The sequence below is a fragment of the Mauremys mutica genome, chromosome 16 (genome assembly GCF_020497125.1).
Source record: "Mauremys mutica isolate MM-2020 ecotype Southern chromosome 16, ASM2049712v1, whole genome shotgun sequence".
NCBI lineage: Eukaryota > Metazoa > Chordata > Testudines > Geoemydidae > Mauremys > Mauremys mutica.
This window is the reverse complement of record NC_059087.1, coordinates 21687448-21707055: the sequence shown is the minus strand read 5'-3', so window position 1 is coordinate 21707055 and position 19608 is coordinate 21687448. Positions and strand designations below refer to the sequence as shown.

The window sequence follows — 19608 nt, the reverse complement described above, 5'->3', positions numbered from 1 at the left end:
AGTGTTAGAGAAATGCTACTTCTGATTTCACCCTGGGGCATGTGTGATTATATGGAATGTTCCAGGGAAACCTGGGTGAGTTTCCCAAGTCTGTAGATGGGGATGTTGCTTTATAAATGGACTCTTCCCATCGTAGTATATTTGTTCCTTTTGACTTCGACTTATTGAGACTCGACTGCACGATTCATTGCTTTCTGCTATAGAGAATAAAAGAAAATATAATTCCAAAAACCTGTTTTAGAAATAAAATTTCCATTGGCTTAGTTTCATTCCTCAGTTGTCATGCTGTTCCCTGCTGTACAAAGCAGCCATGGGGTATAGGCTGGGGATTAAGAAAAGAAAAGAGGATGGTGTGTTTTCCCTGTTCTTTGTTGAATGAAACTGGAATGTGCCCTTTTTTTTTTGCTAGTTGGAGGGGTGAGGAGTTCAGCCAGATAATTGGAGGCAGAGTATTGTCTTAGGGACGTGTTTATCTGCTCCGGGACAAACAGAAATCTTGATATCTTCATTATGTGGCCAATCTCTCAGTATTGACAAGGCGCTAGAAATAAACACACACACAATAATAACGTGAGAGTTGGAGCCTGTTGCTTTCTCAGATTGTACGCGAGGGAATTCTGATTCACACAGAAACATCAGAGCCTAATCTGTGCTTTTTAAGAAATAAGTTTAAAAGGAACAGAAAAGCCAAAGAACATAAACTATCTGGGCATGAAAAGTTTAACAGTAACTTGAAGAGTTTAGTGACTACTTAGTGGGAAATATTTGGAGATTTGTATGTGTGTTTCCCTTAAAACAGAAATTAAATCCAGCTCTCCCATTTCGGGTCAGTGATGTATTTATGGTCTGGACAACAGTAAATGAGTAACACCCAGCAGTCAAAGAAGGGAGAGGATTGGGATATGTAGATCATTTTTAACTTCAGTTTAATGCAGTCGTGTTTCGCTGTTGCCCACTGAGTAGGTTTCTCTGATCATTGTGTGTGTGAAGGATTATTTTATAAAGTTCTTCCTGTTTGTTAATTCAGCAGTTCTGTAGGCAGGTTATAGGAGGTGGGTAGTGAGGATAAATATTTTGCCTTCTGTCCCTAGAAGTAGTGGACTGAGGTAGAAACATTTTTAGTTGTAGGCCAGGTTGAAACCACCACTGTTCAAGGTAAAAAGAACAACCAAACATGCAACTAAAGTGAAACTTTGATAGGAAAGGAAAAGTGCAGTAAATCAAACTCCTAATGACTCTGCCAAAACCCTCTAATGGGACTAGTAGTGGGATGCCTTCCCAAGACTGTAGGCATTGGGTCTGGTGCCCGCATATTTGATGATGTGGAAGCTAAAGTATCAGGCTGGCTTGCTAAGCAACTAGCAGAGGCTGTGCTGCTTTCCAAGCCAACACATGCATATGAAGTCCCAGCAAGATACCTAAAAAATTGTTGGATATGCAAGGTTTGAGGATGTAAGTACACCTCTACCCCGATATAACGCTGTCCTTGGGAGCCAAAAAATCTTACCGTGTTATAGGTGAAACCACATTATATTGAACTTGCTTTGATCTGCCGGAGTGCACAACACCCCCCCCCGGAGCACTGCTTTACCGCGTTGTATCCGAATTCGTGTTATATCGGGTCGCGTTATATCGGGGTAGAGGTTTAATTGCATAGTACCAAGGAGGGTGGGAAGGGGGGAAGGAGGGACCCAGGTGATTCTACAATACAACAAAGCCTATGCTGCTTGAGAAATGCATGTCCATCTCTCCTGGTTAAAGGATTGTGTGGCATTTTAAAATTACCTGAGTAGATAAGAATGCAAAATGAAGATCTTGCAGAGAACTTAGGACAGCAGAATAGCAAACCTGCTCTCCTTTCTCAAGGCAGCTGAGTCTTGATAGATGCATGATAAGGTTTTACAGAGGCCTAAGCAATATGCAAGTTGGACTGGTTAAGGATGGGGAGAGCTGTGGATTTGCACAAATTCACTTTTGTGTCCCAAAATAATTAAGTTAAAAACATCATCCCACAAGGGTACAGTCCCTACCTAAAGAGGTGGATCAGTGGCATGAATAGTGAGTGCACTGTAGGGGCTGGGGATTGTTTCCATTACTTTGCTAGGCAAAGTGTAGGATTTCCAGGTTCCTTAGGAGGCCTTTGAGGCAGCAAGCACCAGGACTTCTGGGCAGCAGAAAGCCAATGAAAATAGTAAGGCGAATAGATTAATGAATAATGTGTCAAATATACAGTAACTTTCATATAGCTGCAGCCTGACGGTTCTTTCCTGACTAATGAGCCCCTGTCAACAATTGACCTGTCAGAGGATCTTAAAGTAACCTTCTCCTTCTCTCTCTTTCAACAGTCTTTCTTCCCTTTCCCTCATCTTTCTTCTCCTCTCTTCCACTATAGCTTTCATTCTTTCATTCACTGAACAGTTGACTCCATCCCTTTCAAACCCTCATGCCCCCTTCTAGTTCCACTATATCCTTTTTGAAATGCAGTCCGTGCTAACTGGTGGCGGGAGCTACTTTTTCTCTGAAATTCCCTCCTCAGAGAAGCAGGCTCAGCAAGTGTACCCTCAGGGCCCCACATCCTATGCATGCTCTTTGTTTTTCAGGTCTGTCCAGAGGAGGAGAAAACCCCACCCCACCCAACTTGTCGTACCTCTAATAGCATGAGCATAAGGGGAGATCATTAATGGCCAGATCCCTGAAAATTGTAACGCTGACCCTGTCATGAAGGGACAGCCTTCCGGTAACATAGAGTTTCTTGGAAAATAGGCCAGAATCCTTTAGTTTATGTGGGGATATGTTACAGCACCCACTTACTCTGATTGATGAGATTCCGTGTCCAGCTGTGTCTGGGACAATCCAAAGTTTAAGGCCCAGTTTCTCTATCTTGCGTCTGTGATGTATCTAGAAGAAGGCTGAGATTTATCAAAGCATCCTAAGGGCATTAAGCCTTTTGAAGATCGCAGCCCAAAAAGCTAAGCAGAATTCCCTGGACATCTGCATTATGTAGATACTTTGTTTTAATTAAAACAAGAGTTAATTAAAACAGCCATACATGCTGCCAGCCATCAGCTAATCTCTTCCACATAACTTTTTCTTGCTACAAATTACTAACGTATTGGAGCAAATTTCTTTTCACCATTCTGAATTCAAAGATCTGTCCCTATGTACATACATGTAATTACTGAAAAAGATTTTGGTTTTAGATTGCATTTGTAACTAGTATATACTGATCTTATGATCTTCTTGTACAGAGTCTTTCTTCTGTCAGAAAGACAAACAGAAGCAGAAAGTAATAGACCCATATGTTGGCATTGCTTTGTCCTGAACTGGGAATAATGACTGTTGTGTTAATGGAAATGTTTTGCTAACTGCATTGGTTTTTGTTTGGTTTTGTATTTTTCTTTACAAAAATGTACAGAGACAATACAATACTGCCATGTGTAAAGCTGGGAATGGTACTCTCTGGTGTTGTATTAATTTAGATGGAATATATGGGCCCCAAAAAGAGTCCTCTGTCCGTCCGTCCATCCATCATCCATCTTTATACAGTTTAAACAAGGTTTGGTGTTTGGTATACAGAGACCTCAGGCTGCCTAATACCCTAGCAAACACACCATTAAACCTATGTTTAACCTATTATTAAAGTTACAGAAAAAGAAGGAAGAACCTTTAAAGCATTTGAAATGTAAAGTATTAAGTAAGGCTCTGATTTTAAAAACATCCCTTGTTCCTTTTCCCTTCAGCTGGAGAGAGCTTTTAGAACGAAACCCCCCTTGTCTGACCGTCTCTTAGATGGCATTAAAGATAGTAATAGCTGTCTCTTGGGCCGGGGAAAGAGGGAAAGTTAGCTGAGATGGGCTGGAGTTGTTGTTTAAAGTCCAGTCCCATTTCCTAGAAGACAAAACAAGACAAACACACCCAAAAATGGGAGAGGAAAAATTGGCAAAGATAGAAAATACAGTTTCTGTCTTTGGCATTGACTTTAACTTGCAACCTCGCTGCTGGAAACAACACACACAGCGCACGACATATCAGCCCCTTTGAGACCTGGCAAACTTGTATTAGCATCAGGCTGTTTAGGGCATTGGTTTTAGCTGCCTCTTCTTGGTCAAAGGCTCACAGTGGTGTGCAGCAACAGTGATAGTGGTGAGCAGAGGCATCACTCACCCATCCCACGAGCCTGGGGGCAGGAGGTGAACCCACTTGAACACAGCCCTGGACTCTGGGACTTCACTGCCCTCAGCTGACAAATGTGAGTGGGGTGCAGCAGAGGGAAAAGGGGAGTGGTTTGTTAAATAGGCATTTGTTTATTGGACTTTCACACCACAAGGTGGGAAGCTGAGGCAAAAGTCTACTGCTGAAGACAATGTGGGGCCAGTGCTTACTTTTGGTTTCCATACTTTTGAGTGATCGTTGCGGTGTTTTCCCAGATTAATGCTGTATTTCATCTCCTCTTAATAAAGTTTTCTTTTGTTATACTCAGACTCAGTGCTTGCAAGTGGGGAAGTATTACCTCCTAGAGGCTCCCAGGGGTGGGTAGTATATTGTTTCCCAAGATTTCTGGATGGGGGCTCAAGCTGGTTCTGTTTTATAATGTTAAGAGGAACTTCTAGATATTGAACCTGTCCCTTGTTGCCACCACCTGGCAGAAGGATTACATAGATATGATCTCCCTTTTGTGAATCTCTGTCTTATTTTTAATCCAGCATTAACTTCTTTCTTTCCTTCGATCCGTACATATCAGCAGTTCCTGTTTCTCCCCATTACTCAGTCTGTGGGATCAATACAGGATGTTACAGGTTTTAGAGATACCAACATTCCTTGTATGCACATGTGTCACTCACATGTACTGCACCCTTGGGCCAGTAGCTGGACCTACCATAGCAGCTCCCAGAGTCCCATTCAGGTAACCTATTGTCCCCTTGATGGAAGCAAACCAAGTGCAAAAAGGGTGTCTCCCACTGGAGATACAAGCCAGCCGTAAGGCTTGTGGATCTTTCGCTCACTGAGATCTATCTTATTTTCCTGACAGGGGCATGAATCAGCCTCTTGTCCCTGGAGCAGCTTAAATGTGTGACATCAGCCTTTTGCGCTAGCTGCCTGGACCTCTAGCCAAGATCATTGGCTGCTCATTCTGCAATACATCACCCACATGTTAGTTGGAAATGTTCTCCAAAGAGTTGAAATTCTGTATGGGCGGAGGCCACGTGCTCACCTTAGTTGGAGGAGGGAGTATTATCATTCACCAATATCCCCTCTGGATGAGTTAATTTGTGATGTCCTGCTCAGTCCTCCTTGCCTGTGGGGATGATGGCTGCAATGTTGGGTTTTAAGAGGGGAAATCAGGCACTCAGGTCCCATAGTGACGGCAGACAGGAAATCTCAAAACACCAAATAAGCACTTTTTTTTTTTTGGTCACAAATACAGCTCTTATTTTAGCCAGGGCCTGAGCCCAGGATCTATGACCCAAGTCTGTTCTCTCTCTTTCCAGATTGGTGCTTCTCTGTTTGCCAGTAACATTGGCAGTGGGCACTTTGTGGGCTTGGCAGGCACAGGAGCGGCTGCAGGGATTGCCATTGCAGGATTTGAGTGGAACGTAAGTGGTACACATTTAAATAAAATTGTAACCTCGGGGGTATCCAAAGAGATCAGGTGAGCCCACATTGTCTAAAAATCCAACTCACTCTAATGCTGTCAGAGCTCTTGCCCAGCAGCACCTCCCTTCCTCAGGGCTGGCAACTGGCAGAACCACCCACCACAAGAAGACTTTGTGTCGATTCCCATTCCCCCAGCCTCTCTCCCCACTCCCACCTGCAGCCCAGTCAATGGGAGAAGAAAAGGCCATTACTATATTAGGAAACCAGTTTCCACAGAGGTGTCTCTCTCTCTCTCTCTCTCTCTCAATATATTGATGATTTCCTCCATTCTGTCCTTGTCCTTTGATTGCTTTTCAAATACTTATAAACAACATCTCCAGACATCAGGGGGAAAGGACAGCTTTTCTCATCTCATCTGTATCAGTTTTGCTGAGAACTTGCGTTGCAGAAGTGGGACTAGGGGGAAAGGAGTATTTTGCTTTCCTCCAGCTAGTGAGGGATTTAGGGTTGTCTTCAGCCCCTACTTGTCCTCTCATTTCCCTCTCACTAAGGGAAGGCAGTGAAGGAGAGCAGAGGCTTCCTTCTAATGCACCATCAGTGCTAGTCTGTTCTCAGCCTGCTGGGGGCAGGCCCCTGTCCTATAACCAAACACCTCACTTGATTAAAAGTACTACGACTACTGCCTGGAGTGTGGCAGAAGAACCGTAAAGGTTTGGGAAAGGATCGGGGGGAGAGAGCTGAGACGAAAGGTAACGTGCCCCCTCTCCTCAGTCAATTTTACCTGTAGCCCTCCATGGATTCAGCAACAAAGCTCATGTATGTGTGGCCAGGAGGAGATGCGGGAGTTGGGGAACAGCCCCTTTATGTTGTATTTCCCCTTTCAGGTCAGCTGGTCTGAAGGTGCAGTTTGCATCACATGTTACCGCTGCCTGAACAGCACTAGCTTCTCCACCATCAGTACTCCTTGGAGGGCAATTGGGGACATAGCCACTAGGAGGTCAGTTCCTGGCAGCATGGAGTCTGGAGCCAGACTGCTGTTTACCTGGTGCTCCAGGAAGATCTGGTCATGAGAGAACTTTAATGAGCCAAGAGCCTTAGGATCTAGCTCTTCCCTTGGATCCTCAGACTCTGGAATAATAGTGGCCATGCCCCTGGCTGTTGCACTTCACAAAGGAGTTTATGCAACACCACAAATGATCTTGGAGGTTTGGTGTTTCCCTGTAATCTGGTTTGAATCATCAATGGAAGCATGTGGCCCTTAGGTTTATTTAAAATAGAAGTATGTGGGTATGAAATGAGCCCCATATAGATTGCAACTTCTTTGTGCATTGGGGGGAGTAGACGCTCGCTTAGAGACATGCACACATTGGAATCAGTTAGTTTAAACTCTCATTTTTTATTATTCTCTGATGATGCTGAAACAAATCCAGGCTCCACACTAAGGTTACTTGAAACTTTAGACATCTGAAGGGCTAGAACTGGGATCCTCTTTCAGGATCCTCTGCCATGTAAGCTAAAGAGCTCTCCATTAGCTGGTAGCAGTATGTACCCTAAGACACACAGTTGAGAGGTTTTGATTAAGTACAGTAAAGGTAAGGACAGTGATGTACTTGTTCACGCATGCACATAGAAGCTAGCTAGTTAGCTCATTACAATACGAACAACACAATGGAACTGATAAGCATGCTAATATACATGGGAAAATGCTGCTTTGGGATCCACACTGATTCTGTTAGCAAGAGAGAGAACTAGACCCGATTCTGCTCGCACTTATACTGCCTTTGTGTCAGTGTAATTCCATTGACTTCAGTGGAGTGACTCTTGATGTGCATGAATGGACGTGAGAGCAGCATAGTGCGCAGTATCTCTGGCATGTCCTATGCTTGATCTATGAGCAGAACTCCAGAGAGGTGATAAAGAACTAGCGTGTGGATGAGAGATCTAGAGTGCAGTTCTGAGAGCAGAATTTAGCTCTATATTTGTTTTAATGTGCACAAGTCTGCATAAAACAAGTCGCTAACATTTAAGTAAGAAAAATGGATGTATGATCTACAATAAAATATCTGATGCAGAATATACAGTATGTAGTATAGCAGAGCTACCATACTTTACAGTATAGAGTCCCAAATATGAAAGTATTATATGTCTTATAATGTATAAGGGCACCTTATAACTACTCCCAAGGCACTGAAGAAGGCAAGTCAGTGGGCTAGTCTGGTGAGTGACATGGGTATGGAAATAAGCCCTGCTGTCCAACACCTTGGAGTAGCAGAGCTAGTCACAAGTGAGACTTGTTCATAACACACTTAGATTTGTTAGTGGAATGTTTCCTGTGCCGGTGGCTGCCTGGAGACTGGATGGAGGGGCTAGTAAGGGGGCGGGGGTGGCATCCCTAGACTTTGTTAACATTTCCCAGTGGTAGCAATGGTGAATCTGCCAACACAGAGAGGTTTCTGCGGGCTTCTGGTGTTTAAAACACCATGTTATCTAGATCTGCTCTGGGCACGACTAATGAAACAGTGGTTTAAGCACCTGTGCCCGGGGCACACTAATGCTCTGGTAGTTGCTACTACTAGTGGAGCTGCAGTGGGCTAGTGCAACCGAAGGAAATTTTAAGACCGGTGTTAGACTCACTACAAATGTATTTCTCCATGGACAGACATGGGAAAATGCTGAAGCAATCTTCTCTTTGATACCTCAATAAGTCTGCTGCAGTGGGGGACTCTTCCTCAGATGCTTCTATTGGACACCTGGGGTGAAACCCTAGTTCCAGTCAAGTCAAAGATAAAACCACCATTGACTTCAATAAGGCTGGGACTTCATCCCTGGAGTTCCAACTGTAAAGTGCCAGACACATTTGGAGGTATACTTATCTCATAGAGCTGGAAGGGACCTTGAAAGGTCATCAAGTCCAGTCCCCTGCCTTCACAGCAGGACCAAGTACCGTCCCTGACAGATTTTTGCCCCAAATCCCTAAATGGCCCCCTCAAGGATTGAACTCTCAACCCTGGGCTTAGCAGGCCAGTGCTCAAACAGGAAAGAATGAGGCCAGGGGTGCCTGCACTGGCCACCGTTTTACTCACTGCAGCCAGATACATGGCCTTGGAAAGTGCTGGTGACAGGACCAGAGGCTAATTCAGCTGTTCTTTCCTTGGTTACAGGCCCTGATAATTGTATTTGCTCTCGGCTGGTTGTTTGTGCCCATCTACATCAGGGCTGGGGTAAGTACAAACACTAGGTTATGCCTTTTATTGTTCCCAGTTTTAATCTTTCTGTTTCAGCCTGCTGTGTTTGTGAGTCTAGCACCATCACAAAATCATTCTCAGTGGGAGGCGAGACCTGAATGTGATAGGGACTCCACACGAGTTGTTTCTGTATGTATTTAAACAAGGAGGTCTCTGTGTCTTTGAGATCCTGACATGAGAAGCATTTGACAAAGTGTCTTTCTGTGCTTCTTGGAGGCCATCTACATTTCTAGTGCATTTATCAGTGTGGTATCTGGACGGAAGAGCCTCTGCCCCCTGTGGTAGTTGTCTTTTGCTCATAGTGTGAATTCTTCTCCCTCTCCCTCTGCAGGTGGTGACGATGCCAGAGTATCTCAAGAAGCGCTTTGGTGGCCGACGGATTCAGATGTATCTGTCAGTCCTTTCTCTGCTCCTCTATATTTTCACCAAGATCTCGGTGAGTTAAGCTTTTCCAGTTCCTCTATTCTAAGTGAAGTTCCTATCTGTATTATTATTTTCTGCTCACATAAAATCTCTCTACATGTGTAGTTCACTTCTCTCATTTGTTGCCCGAACTCTATTTAGGTAGGTAAAAATCTGTTTCCATGTTGTCACTCTTCCGTCTAGCGGTGCTGACCATCCAAATCAGCTCTACAGCTCTGTGTGTCTGTGCCTGTTGGATTATACCAGGGGACTCTTTCTCTAGATGGTGGTTATGATTTAGCTTTCTTTTTCCAGGATTTTGTTTCCACGTGTGCTCCCCTCTGGAACAGGTCAGGCTGGCTGAAGCTTTGTACTATATACTGTATGCGCCATCTCAGGTGTCAGTGACAGAAACTGAAGAGAATGTCCCAAACTATCAGAATTTCAGTACCCAGTTCTCTGCCTTTGTTCCCCAAAGGCAACAATTGCTGCTTCTTACCCAAGAACATTCACCCCACCCCATTTTCAGCATTTTGTTTTAGACCCTTCTTTCTAAAGTCTCCCATTCTGATTCCTGGGCCAAATTCTCCTGGTACAGAGTATGAGTAACTCTCTTTGGCCTAGTGGGAGAAAGGGGGCCTTGGGCTTTCAAGGAATGGGTTTTTGTTCCCACGTTCCCCCACATCCTTCCATCGGTATCCTCAGCTGAACATGCAACCTGTTAGTACTAATGATGCCAAAGCGAGAAAAGAGAGGAAGGCAGTGGGGAGAAGAGAGATGGGGTTAGCAAATAAAGGAGTGGGAAAGTGCAAGGAGAGGAAGGGAGGGATGAGGAAAGAGCCTGTCTGTGGATCAGTTTGAGCTATGAACTGTGGCTAACAAGGACATTGCAGTAGCAAAGGAAGTTGTGATTTTCTGCCCCCTTTTGTTTCCAGCCAAGTCCACAGGTCAGGCAGACCTGGCTCTGTTGTTTTCCTGCAGTTGCTATGGAAGGTTACTCTTTGCTCTCTGCATTGGAGCTGAGTGATACTAGTCCAATGTAACCTAAAAGAGCTGGCCTTTTGCTCTCATTCTCACACTCTTACAATAATTGATTCTTACCAAGGTTGCAAATTAAATAGGCTGGGTCTATGGCAAACCCCCAAGTTGGCTTTTTGGCGTTTTCATTTCATTAGCATTTATTTCTGTGAGGAGCTGTCAACATAACTGTTGTGTTTTATATGTAGCTGTAATTGGAAATGTTGCATCCATTTAATTGGGCATGGTTTTGTGAGCACATGGGTGTAGGGCTCCAAGCATCCCTTACGTATGAAGCTGTTAGCTGTATTTTGTAAAGCTTTATGGGACTTATGTTAAGAGAAGACGATAAAGAATTACTAGTAGGTAGATTTTTATATTGCTTATAGATAAGGCCAAGTTCTTGTCACGGATATTCGTAGTGAAAGTCATGGACAGATCATGGGCAATAAATAAAAATTCACGGCAGCCCGTGACTGTCCCTGACTCACTAAGAATATCCCTGACAAAAGGGGTAGGCGGGTTCAGCACCCACTGCTGCTGGGGCTCCTGGGTCCCCCACCACTGAGATGGGCAGGAGCTCAGGGGTCTCTCTGCCTGTGGGACTGGGCTGCTGCAGGGTCCCCTCACCCCCAGGGCAGCTGGGAACTGCAGGGTCCCCCAGCCGGTGGCCATGGCTGGGCAGCTGCAGGCCCCTCTCTCCCCCCCTGCCGCGGCTGGGATGCAGCAGGGTCCGCCAGCTGCCCAGCCAGCAGGCAGCGGGGACTCCCGGGGGACCCCACAGTTGCTCAGCCATGGCGGGCAGCAGGGACTATCTGCAGCTGCTCAGCTGGGGCATCTGCAGGGTCCGCCTGCTGCCTGCCACAGCTGGGCAGCTGCAGGGTCCCTCCACCAGGGTGAGGGCTGGGAGCTGGGGGGGTGGGGGCTCGCTGGGAACTCCAGCCCTGGGGCAGAAAATGTCACAGAGGTCAATGGAAGTCACGGATTCCATGACTTCCGTGACCTCTGTGACATAATTGTAGCCTTACTTATAGAGTGAAAATATGGTTGAGTGTGACCTGGTTTCATAACCTATTTTTAAAGTTGTTTTTTATTTCTGTGATTCTCTAATGAAGTTGTAACTGAAATTAAAAGAAAGGGCGTATGCAATGGAAATGTATGAGGAGACAGGATTCCAATTGTGATATTAACATATGATTGGACAATGTATAAGACATTCCAAACCACAAAGGACAAAATGAAATGATTGGTTAAAAACATGTTGTTAAGCAGGTTAAAACTGAAATGTAGGGTATAATGGAATATGACATTTGTCTTTGATTGGATAATCATAGTTACAAAACTAAACAATGTGAAGAAAGAACCAAGAAGAAATAACGGATAGAATTGTAAAATAAATTGGACCAGTGGAGCTGACAGACACTGGACCCTGGATTAGTGAGTTTCCTCTCTGTATTGTGCTGGTTAATCCTAGATGTCTAAGCTTTTGTTTAATAAACCAACAGATCTTATTATTTGATGTCTCATTTAATTAATGATCAAACAGACGCCATTATTACAATTTGGCACTCCAGATATTGCACATCACTTGTAGTATCGATTTGGGCTAGTTAAGGCAGGGTTGTGGCCTAATTATCCTGAGGTCCCTTCCAACCCTGATATTCTATGATTCTATGAAAGCAGTGGCAGTGCAGAAATTGTAACTCTAACTGCTTACAGGCCTAAGTGCATCTCGAAACACACCCAGCATGCCTGTCAGCAGGGCACCTTCTGGGGGCAGGAAATTAATTACTTAATAAGATATAATACATTACTGATAATGAAACACTAAAACTTCGACACGTCAGAGCTCTGGAGTATAAAGAAAGAAATATCAGCTGACAGGTCACTACTTCTTTATAAAGGACTCCATATTTCAGAACATGGGGGTGGTTCACTTGCGTTAGATATAATTTATATAGCTGATCCCTGGATTTATGTATATGTGAGGTATTTCCAGACTGAAATGGACTGGAAAGGTAAAGATTAAGACATAAAAGTTAGAGCCATGGAATATCTACTGATGGCATGTATGGCTCAGTTGTAAAGTTTAGAAGATGAGGGAACAGAATAAGAAATTGAAACATCAGATGGAAAAGCAACCTTAATATGTCCCTAGTTCATATCTTGGAAAAGCCTAAAAAGGAAGTGCAAACATGACAGTGAGGAGGTGAGAGAGGGAAGCAGGGGTTACTGTGGCAGGCAGAGGACCTTAAAAGTGCCTACAGAGTGGTTGAAGAACAGCTCACCGCAGCATATCAAAGCACTCTGGTTGATCCTAATAAGTATAGACCAGAACAAGATGGTCCACAAGAATAGCTTTGGGTATTAAGAGGGCAAATGGCAGCAGCTGGTCTTGGGGGTTACCCCTCTGAACCTCCTTATCTGGGCCTGCCTGAGGAGGATGACTGGGAAGTTTATTACCAGGAATGTGATTTGGAATGTGATGGCTCAGGGTTACACAAAAGCCCTAAGTTAGCGTTGTTTGTGGCAGCTGGTGAAGGGAAGAAAAAGAAGGGACAGAAAACAGGTTCTCCGGGAGGAAGGCTAATATCAGAGCTGGTACCTGCTACCACCAGAAGACCTGGAAGAGCAGGGTCTTGTCAGGGGAATTTGAGTACCAGTCCAGGGGAAAGCTTAGATGAGAAGGAAAGTTCAGATGGAGAGGAAAATATACCTAATGTCCCCTGACCAATATAGAGGCATTAATCTTTGTAGACCAGCATATTGGAATATGAACACAGTTGATTTCATCATTCTGCTTGCTAGGAGGGTTAAAATAGCAGGCAGGGTAGTAATATCTTAATCAGGGAGATTTTAATTAATGTGTTACAAATGACTCTTGATAAAGATGCCTAAAATGCTCTCCCCAAAGACTATAGATTAGGGAGAATGTTGTTTAAGAACACTGTGAATATTCTCCAGCTGGGACTAACTGGAATAACACCCGTAACAATATTAATCAGTCTCTGGGAGAGCATCCCATGAACTACCATGAGTGGTTATCCTCTGTATGGGAATTAAATAGGTGGTTCATAATTGGCAGACCGACACCCCGTATGCAAATCTTTTAATTAATAATTCTGTTTTGGGAATTAAGAATACAGGGGAGTTGGTAGCTTCCAAGGGGGCTGGCTTTTGATGAAGTTCTCAGTTTAATGATCAAAGCACATCAGGCCAAGGCTGAAGCTGAAATAAAGTGCAAGGTCACAATGACACCCAGTGCAGTTCATATTTGTATCTCCACAGTATCACTTTTAAATGATTGTTGGGGTTTTGCCCAATGTGCAATATTCTATGTTGCATGGTTTCTCTGCTGCAGAGGTTCCCTTCCTTTTTTGGGCAAAGTTCCTCCCTTGCGTGATGCACTAGCAATGGGCTCCCCTTTTTCCATGTTCCCTTGCAGAATTTGCTGCCATCTCTCCTTTTACTTGCCCATTTTCTGCCTCTTTTCTCTTTTGTTTCTGTTCTGTGTATTTTTTGTCGTCCTCCCCCCCCGCCCATCTTGTTTTGTGGCTCGGTTCCACTGCTGCCTAGGAAACTCCATGCTGTCAGGGTTGACTCCATGGGGCTCCCATAACCAAGATGAGTTCTGCAGTAGCAGAATAGAGAAGCTTAAATCAGTCAGCTGCTGCATGAGCCTACAGCGCTGTGTGAGCTGTTGCCATGGTAGTTTTCAGGTAGCTGAAAACCAGTAGTGCTGCTTCCATTGCTGTCACCAGTGGAGCTGTACCCAGGGTAGAAATGGTGGGCAATTTTAAGAAAATCTAGGCGAGGCATTGGTGATTAAATTAAGGTGAGGTATCTGGGGAAACAAGTACCTGGATGCTTCCTCCATAATCCGAAGGAATTAAAAACCTTCTGAATGCATTGCAAGTGTTCCTTGGAATTCTTTAGCTGTAATGGTAGTTGTAAAAGGACACTCATATCATTAATAGTTTTGCCTCGTGGTTCCTGAATGATGTGTGCGTGGCTCTGGAGTGATTTTTTTGCATGGAGAAGGTTTACTACATTCAGAGATGTGATAACGTTTTAATTGTATCCATAACAAGGAAACATTAGCAGTAAATAATGTAACTGGGAGGCAAAAGAGGTGATCTCAGAAGGTGATTCAGCAAATCCAAGCAGTTTAGTATTGCTCAGGATGTTAAATAATTAACTACTTTTCGTTGTGGGATCATTTTATGACCAGTAATATTTGTAACCATGCAAACTAAGCTAATGCTGAGAATATACAAACCTCAAACATCGGGGCATAAGCTGATCAGCTGTGAGGGTCAGGAATGAATCCTCTCCCATAGAGAGCAGCATGGGCTCACAGTTAGCCTGTGGGATTAAGCTTTATGAATTCCTGCATCTTAACCCAGTCCCAGCCTCCATGGCCACAGATGGTGAAGGCAGGGACAGAATTTGTTGGTGGGACCGTGCATGTGTTTCACACCCTGTGTGGTGCACAGCTCAGCTCCACAATGGCTCTGCGTGTGAGCATGCAGTGGCTGGTGATGGGAGCAAGGCTGGAGGATCTGCAGCTGCACAGGTCTCCTTGCCCTGAAGGCAGGAGGGGTGAAGAGGGGTTGAGGTGGTGACAGTCTCAAGGAGGAGTTTCCTCAGTGGCCTGGGGGAGAGTTTTTTTTCCTCCAGCGTCTGCTAGCTACTTAGGCTGAATGCTGTGGAATGGATTTGCCCCTGTCTGTAAAATGTGGAGGATGATACTCAGTTGCCTGGCTGACTGGGGAGTCATGAGGATATGTTACATACTGATTGTAAAGCGCTTTAAAGGTAAAATGTGCTAAGTAGTGATGTTATGTACAGCATGGCACAATTAGCCAGATCCATGACTTTTATATTACCCTCTCCTTGTGGCAGAATACCTGACTAGATGGCACTCCCTGTGTTCCTTGAATAAATGTTTGACCTAAAATCTAGTAGAGCTAAGGACTAAACATCCCTCTTAAGCCTTGTCTGCCCTGGGATTTTAAGATGAGATTTTCAAAAACACCAAAGTGATTTAGGAGCACAAATTCAGTGACATGACTTTCAATGGCACACCTGCTCCTATGGCATGAGGCACTTCGGAAAATCCTCTCCCTCTCCCCCTGCCCCTCTTAGCACTGTGCAGCATGCTGCACTGTTGCAAACCCCTAATAGAGATATGAATTACACTGATGAGGCATGAATTTGTTGGGAATTGGTTACCCTGATTTCAAATTATGTCTATTTTAGGGGTTTACATTGGTGCAGATGTGCTGGTAACTAAAATCCCAGGCCATGTTCACAAAGTTGCAAAATCCATGTCATTACAAGAGCTAATTGTCTCTCCAGCTGACCAGTTGAATGCTAATTACTTTGACAGATATTCATAGAATTTGTGTAAAATAAGGTGTCATCTTTGATTCCTGTTTGTCCTCAACTAGGCAGACCAGTCATACCAAGCATCTGTGTTGCACTGGAAAGGTGAGGTTTGAAGAATAGCATTGACATAAATAAAGACAAGAGTTCTTAAACAAAACTCTTCCTGGATATAATGCAAAGGTTATCAAACGACTTGGATGGTCTGGGATTTAAGAACTTTGTTGAACTGTTTTTGCATACATAAAGTCACAGGCCTGAAGAGATGGGTAGCCAGATTTGGCTAGGATGGATCACTGACAGATTTCTGGAAACCATTGTAAAAACTGCAGAAACAAAGAAGTGAACTTCAAAAACCCACTGGCAGTTAAAATAAAGCAGGTCTGGGCAACCAAGGAGACAAGATCTGTCTTTATTTTGCATGTGCAGTGCTTGGGGGAGTGGGGGGAAAGAGATGATATTAATAGAGATGATGATATCTTAAGCATTTCCTAAATGGTCATCTTTCCTTTTATTAGGCAGATATGTTCTCTGGAGCTATATTTATCCAAATGGCCATGGGGTTGAATCTTTATTTGGCCATAATCATACTGCTGGCTGTTACTGGTCTTTACACTATCACAGGTGAGTTTGTGGAACAGATAGATACATTCAAAACAAGTTAAAAGGGGATCCAGAAAGATGAAAAGGGGAGTGGGGTGTTAGTGGGAAGAAATGAGAGCACGAAAGGGGAGAGGTGTATGTGCATGAGAGAGAAAGAAGGGGACAAGGAGAGGTGATTCCCACTAAGGCATTAGCAGAGGAGCTCACACATTTTTCTGCCTTTCTTTGCCCGTAGGTGGCCTTGCTGCTGTGATTTACACAGACACTTTACAGACCATCATCATGCTGGTGGGATCCTTTATTCTCACAGGATTTGGTAAGTAAATCTGACGAACGAGAGCTGGAATGTTCAGCTACAGCCCCCAGTGTCCTATGGCAGTAGATCCAGCTCTGTGGAGTCCTGACAGGTTAACAGCTGAGGCGCTCCAATTGCTTCATGTATTTGCTGGGGGGAAGGGGAGAGCCCTCCTGTCGTCCTGACCATTGCACCTTCAACACATGTGGGAATGTATAATATTAAAGTAGGACCAAGGTTCTGAGTCTGTGGTCCATGGACGTCTGGTGCAACGTGGGAAGCTGGTTGGACATACAGTATGACTGTGCCTTGTTTCCAGCTGCTAAATTGCATGAAGAAAGCTCAAATACATTAAATATTTATGCAAGTTCTGTAGTTACCATAGGGATGACATTGAGAGTGGCAGAGGAGGTGGGCCATGTGATTGTGAATAGGATCCACAAGATCACATGGGTACTAAAATGCAGACCACCTGTGAAACAGAACCCTAGTATTTAGGGGTCAGCCTACATAATTAATCAAGAGGAGGTAGTAAAGGCAGGGAGCCCTGTGAGGCTGTAATTTCCTCTCCCTTACCTTGTAGCTTCTTACTGCTTGGTCTTCCTCTTGGTAAGCTTTTCAGTTAAATGAAGTTGTCTCCCTGCTTCACAATAAACATTTCGGATTGACTTCATCTGGTGGACTGTGCCTCTGGTCCTCATCTAGGTCAGGCAGCGTGGCGATATTATACCTACATTATACTTTCTGGCAAGGTGTAAGCAGGCATCTGGGGCATGGGAAGGACAGTGAAGTATAAAGGAATCTTTAGAAGGAAAGTCACTGTGGCGCCTTGCTTTTGAGAGTGTTCATAGCACATATTTTGATGTGTTCTGACAATGTTGATCTCTGTTGGGCAGGTTTGTCACACTGATAGCATGGAGTTTTCTCCTGGTACTCTTCCATTCTATCAGGAATTTCAAGCATCTTTATGTTGTTTTTCAGCATTTGCCAAAGTAGGAGGATATAAGGCCTTTATGGAGAAATATATGAATGCAATTCCAGGAAACACCTCATATGGAAACATTATCATTGACCCAAAATGCTACACCCCTCGGGCAGATTCTTTCCACATCTTCCGAGACGCGATCACTGGAGACCTGCCATGGCCGGGGCTTACCTTTGGCTTGAGCATCCTTGCTTTGTGGTACTGGTGCACAGATCAGGTAGTGTAAAGGCAACAACTGGAAATGCAGAGCATTCTAAAATCTGTGGTGTAGCTGGACTGATCTCTCTCCCACCCCACCCCCTATGCCTTTATCTCTTTAGGGCAAGGTGATTTTTCTCTGGAGCTTTTAAATGCTCAACCCTTTCTATGTTAAGTCAATGGTGTGTGTGTTCCTTTACTACTCTTTGCATGCCATGCTGAGTATGCTCTATGTGTGATGCTTTTCTCCCTTTCTTGTGACCTGTTAAATGAACATTGAGGATCTAGTTTTCAAATGTGGGCATCTTAATAGGATATCAACATAAATATAATGACCTTTATCAATTTGGGTATAGACCTGGCTTCCCATCCAGTTGTACTAGGTGTGTCTTGTATGTGTGCTGCTGGAATCTCCTTGCATAAACAATGCTGGGCAGATGGTCTGTGTATGTCAGTCCCCCCGTGCCAGGCTGGGAGATTTGTCCATCTCTTTCTTTTCCTTTCCTTCTTCTCCTTAGGTCAACAGTCCTTCCCGTCTCCAAAAATGATCAAACCAGTATGTTTCAGAAGGAGAATGTACTACTGTAATTGTGCAGTATTGCATACCATGTGTTCTTCCAGCCCCCAGCTAGTGATCAGATTTGAAAGCCTTTATAAATTGTATCCTAGCTAGTGTAACTATGTCTGCTGTTCTTATTCATTTAAATGTCTAATCCCTTTTGAATCTTCCTAAGCTACTTGGTTCAATAATATCCTGTGGCAGGGAGTCTCACAGGTTAAACGTACATTGGACAAAAGTGTTTCCTTTTATCCATTTAGATTTGTTCTAAGGCCTTCAAGTGCCCTTTTGTTTTTCTGATTATGGGAAAGTGCAAATTGGAACACAGTTTAAAGAGTCTCATTTGTGCCTTGGTGTGCCCGGCATCGTGTGTGGGTGACAAAGCTGGAGTCATTCGCATCTACTGTCTCATTGACAGGTTATTGTTCAACGATGCCTCTCAGCCAAGAACATGTCCCATGTGAAGGCCGGCTGCATCATGTGTGGGTACCTGAAGCTGCTGCCCATGTTTGTGATGGTGATGCCTGGGATGATCAGTCGAATTCTGTACACGGGTGAGACCTAGTACTGTAGCCCCCTCATTCTCTTCTCATTCCTCTTCCAGCCCCACTCAGTTTTCTCTTCACTGTTCCCTCCCCCCCCCACTCCTTCAGCTCCTCTCCTCACTCAGACTCCCAAAAGACATGCACACACCAGCTGCTCCCACAAAATAAGAAGCTACTGCTCTTTTCTCTGTTCCCTGCTCAGGGCTCCACTGTCCATGGTGCAGAACAGGAGTCGCAGAGTCTGTCTCTCTCCTGCCCTCTTTGTTGGTAGCATTTCTACTCTACCTGAGTGGGTGAGAAACACTCCTGTATGCGACTGATGTTTTGCGGGGGCAGAGGGAGTGGTGCCTGGATCCCAGAGAGGAGTGTTCCCAGGTAATGGAAATGCCTATGATTTGCATGCTGCCTGAGCTCAGTGTGAGCACAATACCAGTTGGTTTTTTCTCTTTCCACTGAGGTGTGTGTACAACAACAGAGGAGAGCAGGTGGTCTGAGCAGGAGAGGGCCTTTCAGAGCACACACTAATTTTGCTCTGGCCCCTGAGCCCCGATTTTGCAGTCCTCACATTATTCAGTCCCGGCTTCCTGTGCAGTTCGGCTTGACCTCAGCAACATCACTATTCCCCAGCTAGGAAAGAAGTGATGCAGGAATGGAATTCCTTCCCACAGCTGCAGAGCCAAGGGTGATATCAGGCAAATAAATCCAGTGGTTTAGCATGAAGATGGGTTTGGGAAGTTCTCTTGACTTTTGGGTAACTTGCTGCTATGATCCCAGGT

The 19608-nt window shown here is 44.4% G+C and overlaps 1 protein-coding gene across 8 annotated transcripts in view; it reads left to right on the top strand.

The window, feature by feature from the left end:
- Positions 1–19608, top strand: part of LOC123351102 (sodium/glucose cotransporter 1-like) — a 61689-nt gene that overhangs the window by 27525 nt on the left and 14556 nt on the right. For all 8 annotated transcript variants that reach the window (XM_044990308.1, XM_044990309.1, XM_044990306.1 and 5 more), the window contains 7 exons: positions 5490–5594; positions 8757–8816; positions 9172–9276; positions 16166–16271; positions 16486–16566; positions 17527–17747; positions 18706–18841. In XM_044990308.1, the coding sequence (XP_044846243.1) occupies positions 5490–5594; positions 8757–8816; positions 9172–9276; positions 16166–16271; positions 16486–16566; positions 17527–17747; positions 18706–18841 (814 nt within the window). The remainder of the gene's footprint in view (positions 1–5489; positions 5595–8756; positions 8817–9171; positions 9277–16165; positions 16272–16485; positions 16567–17526; positions 17748–18705; positions 18842–19608) is intronic.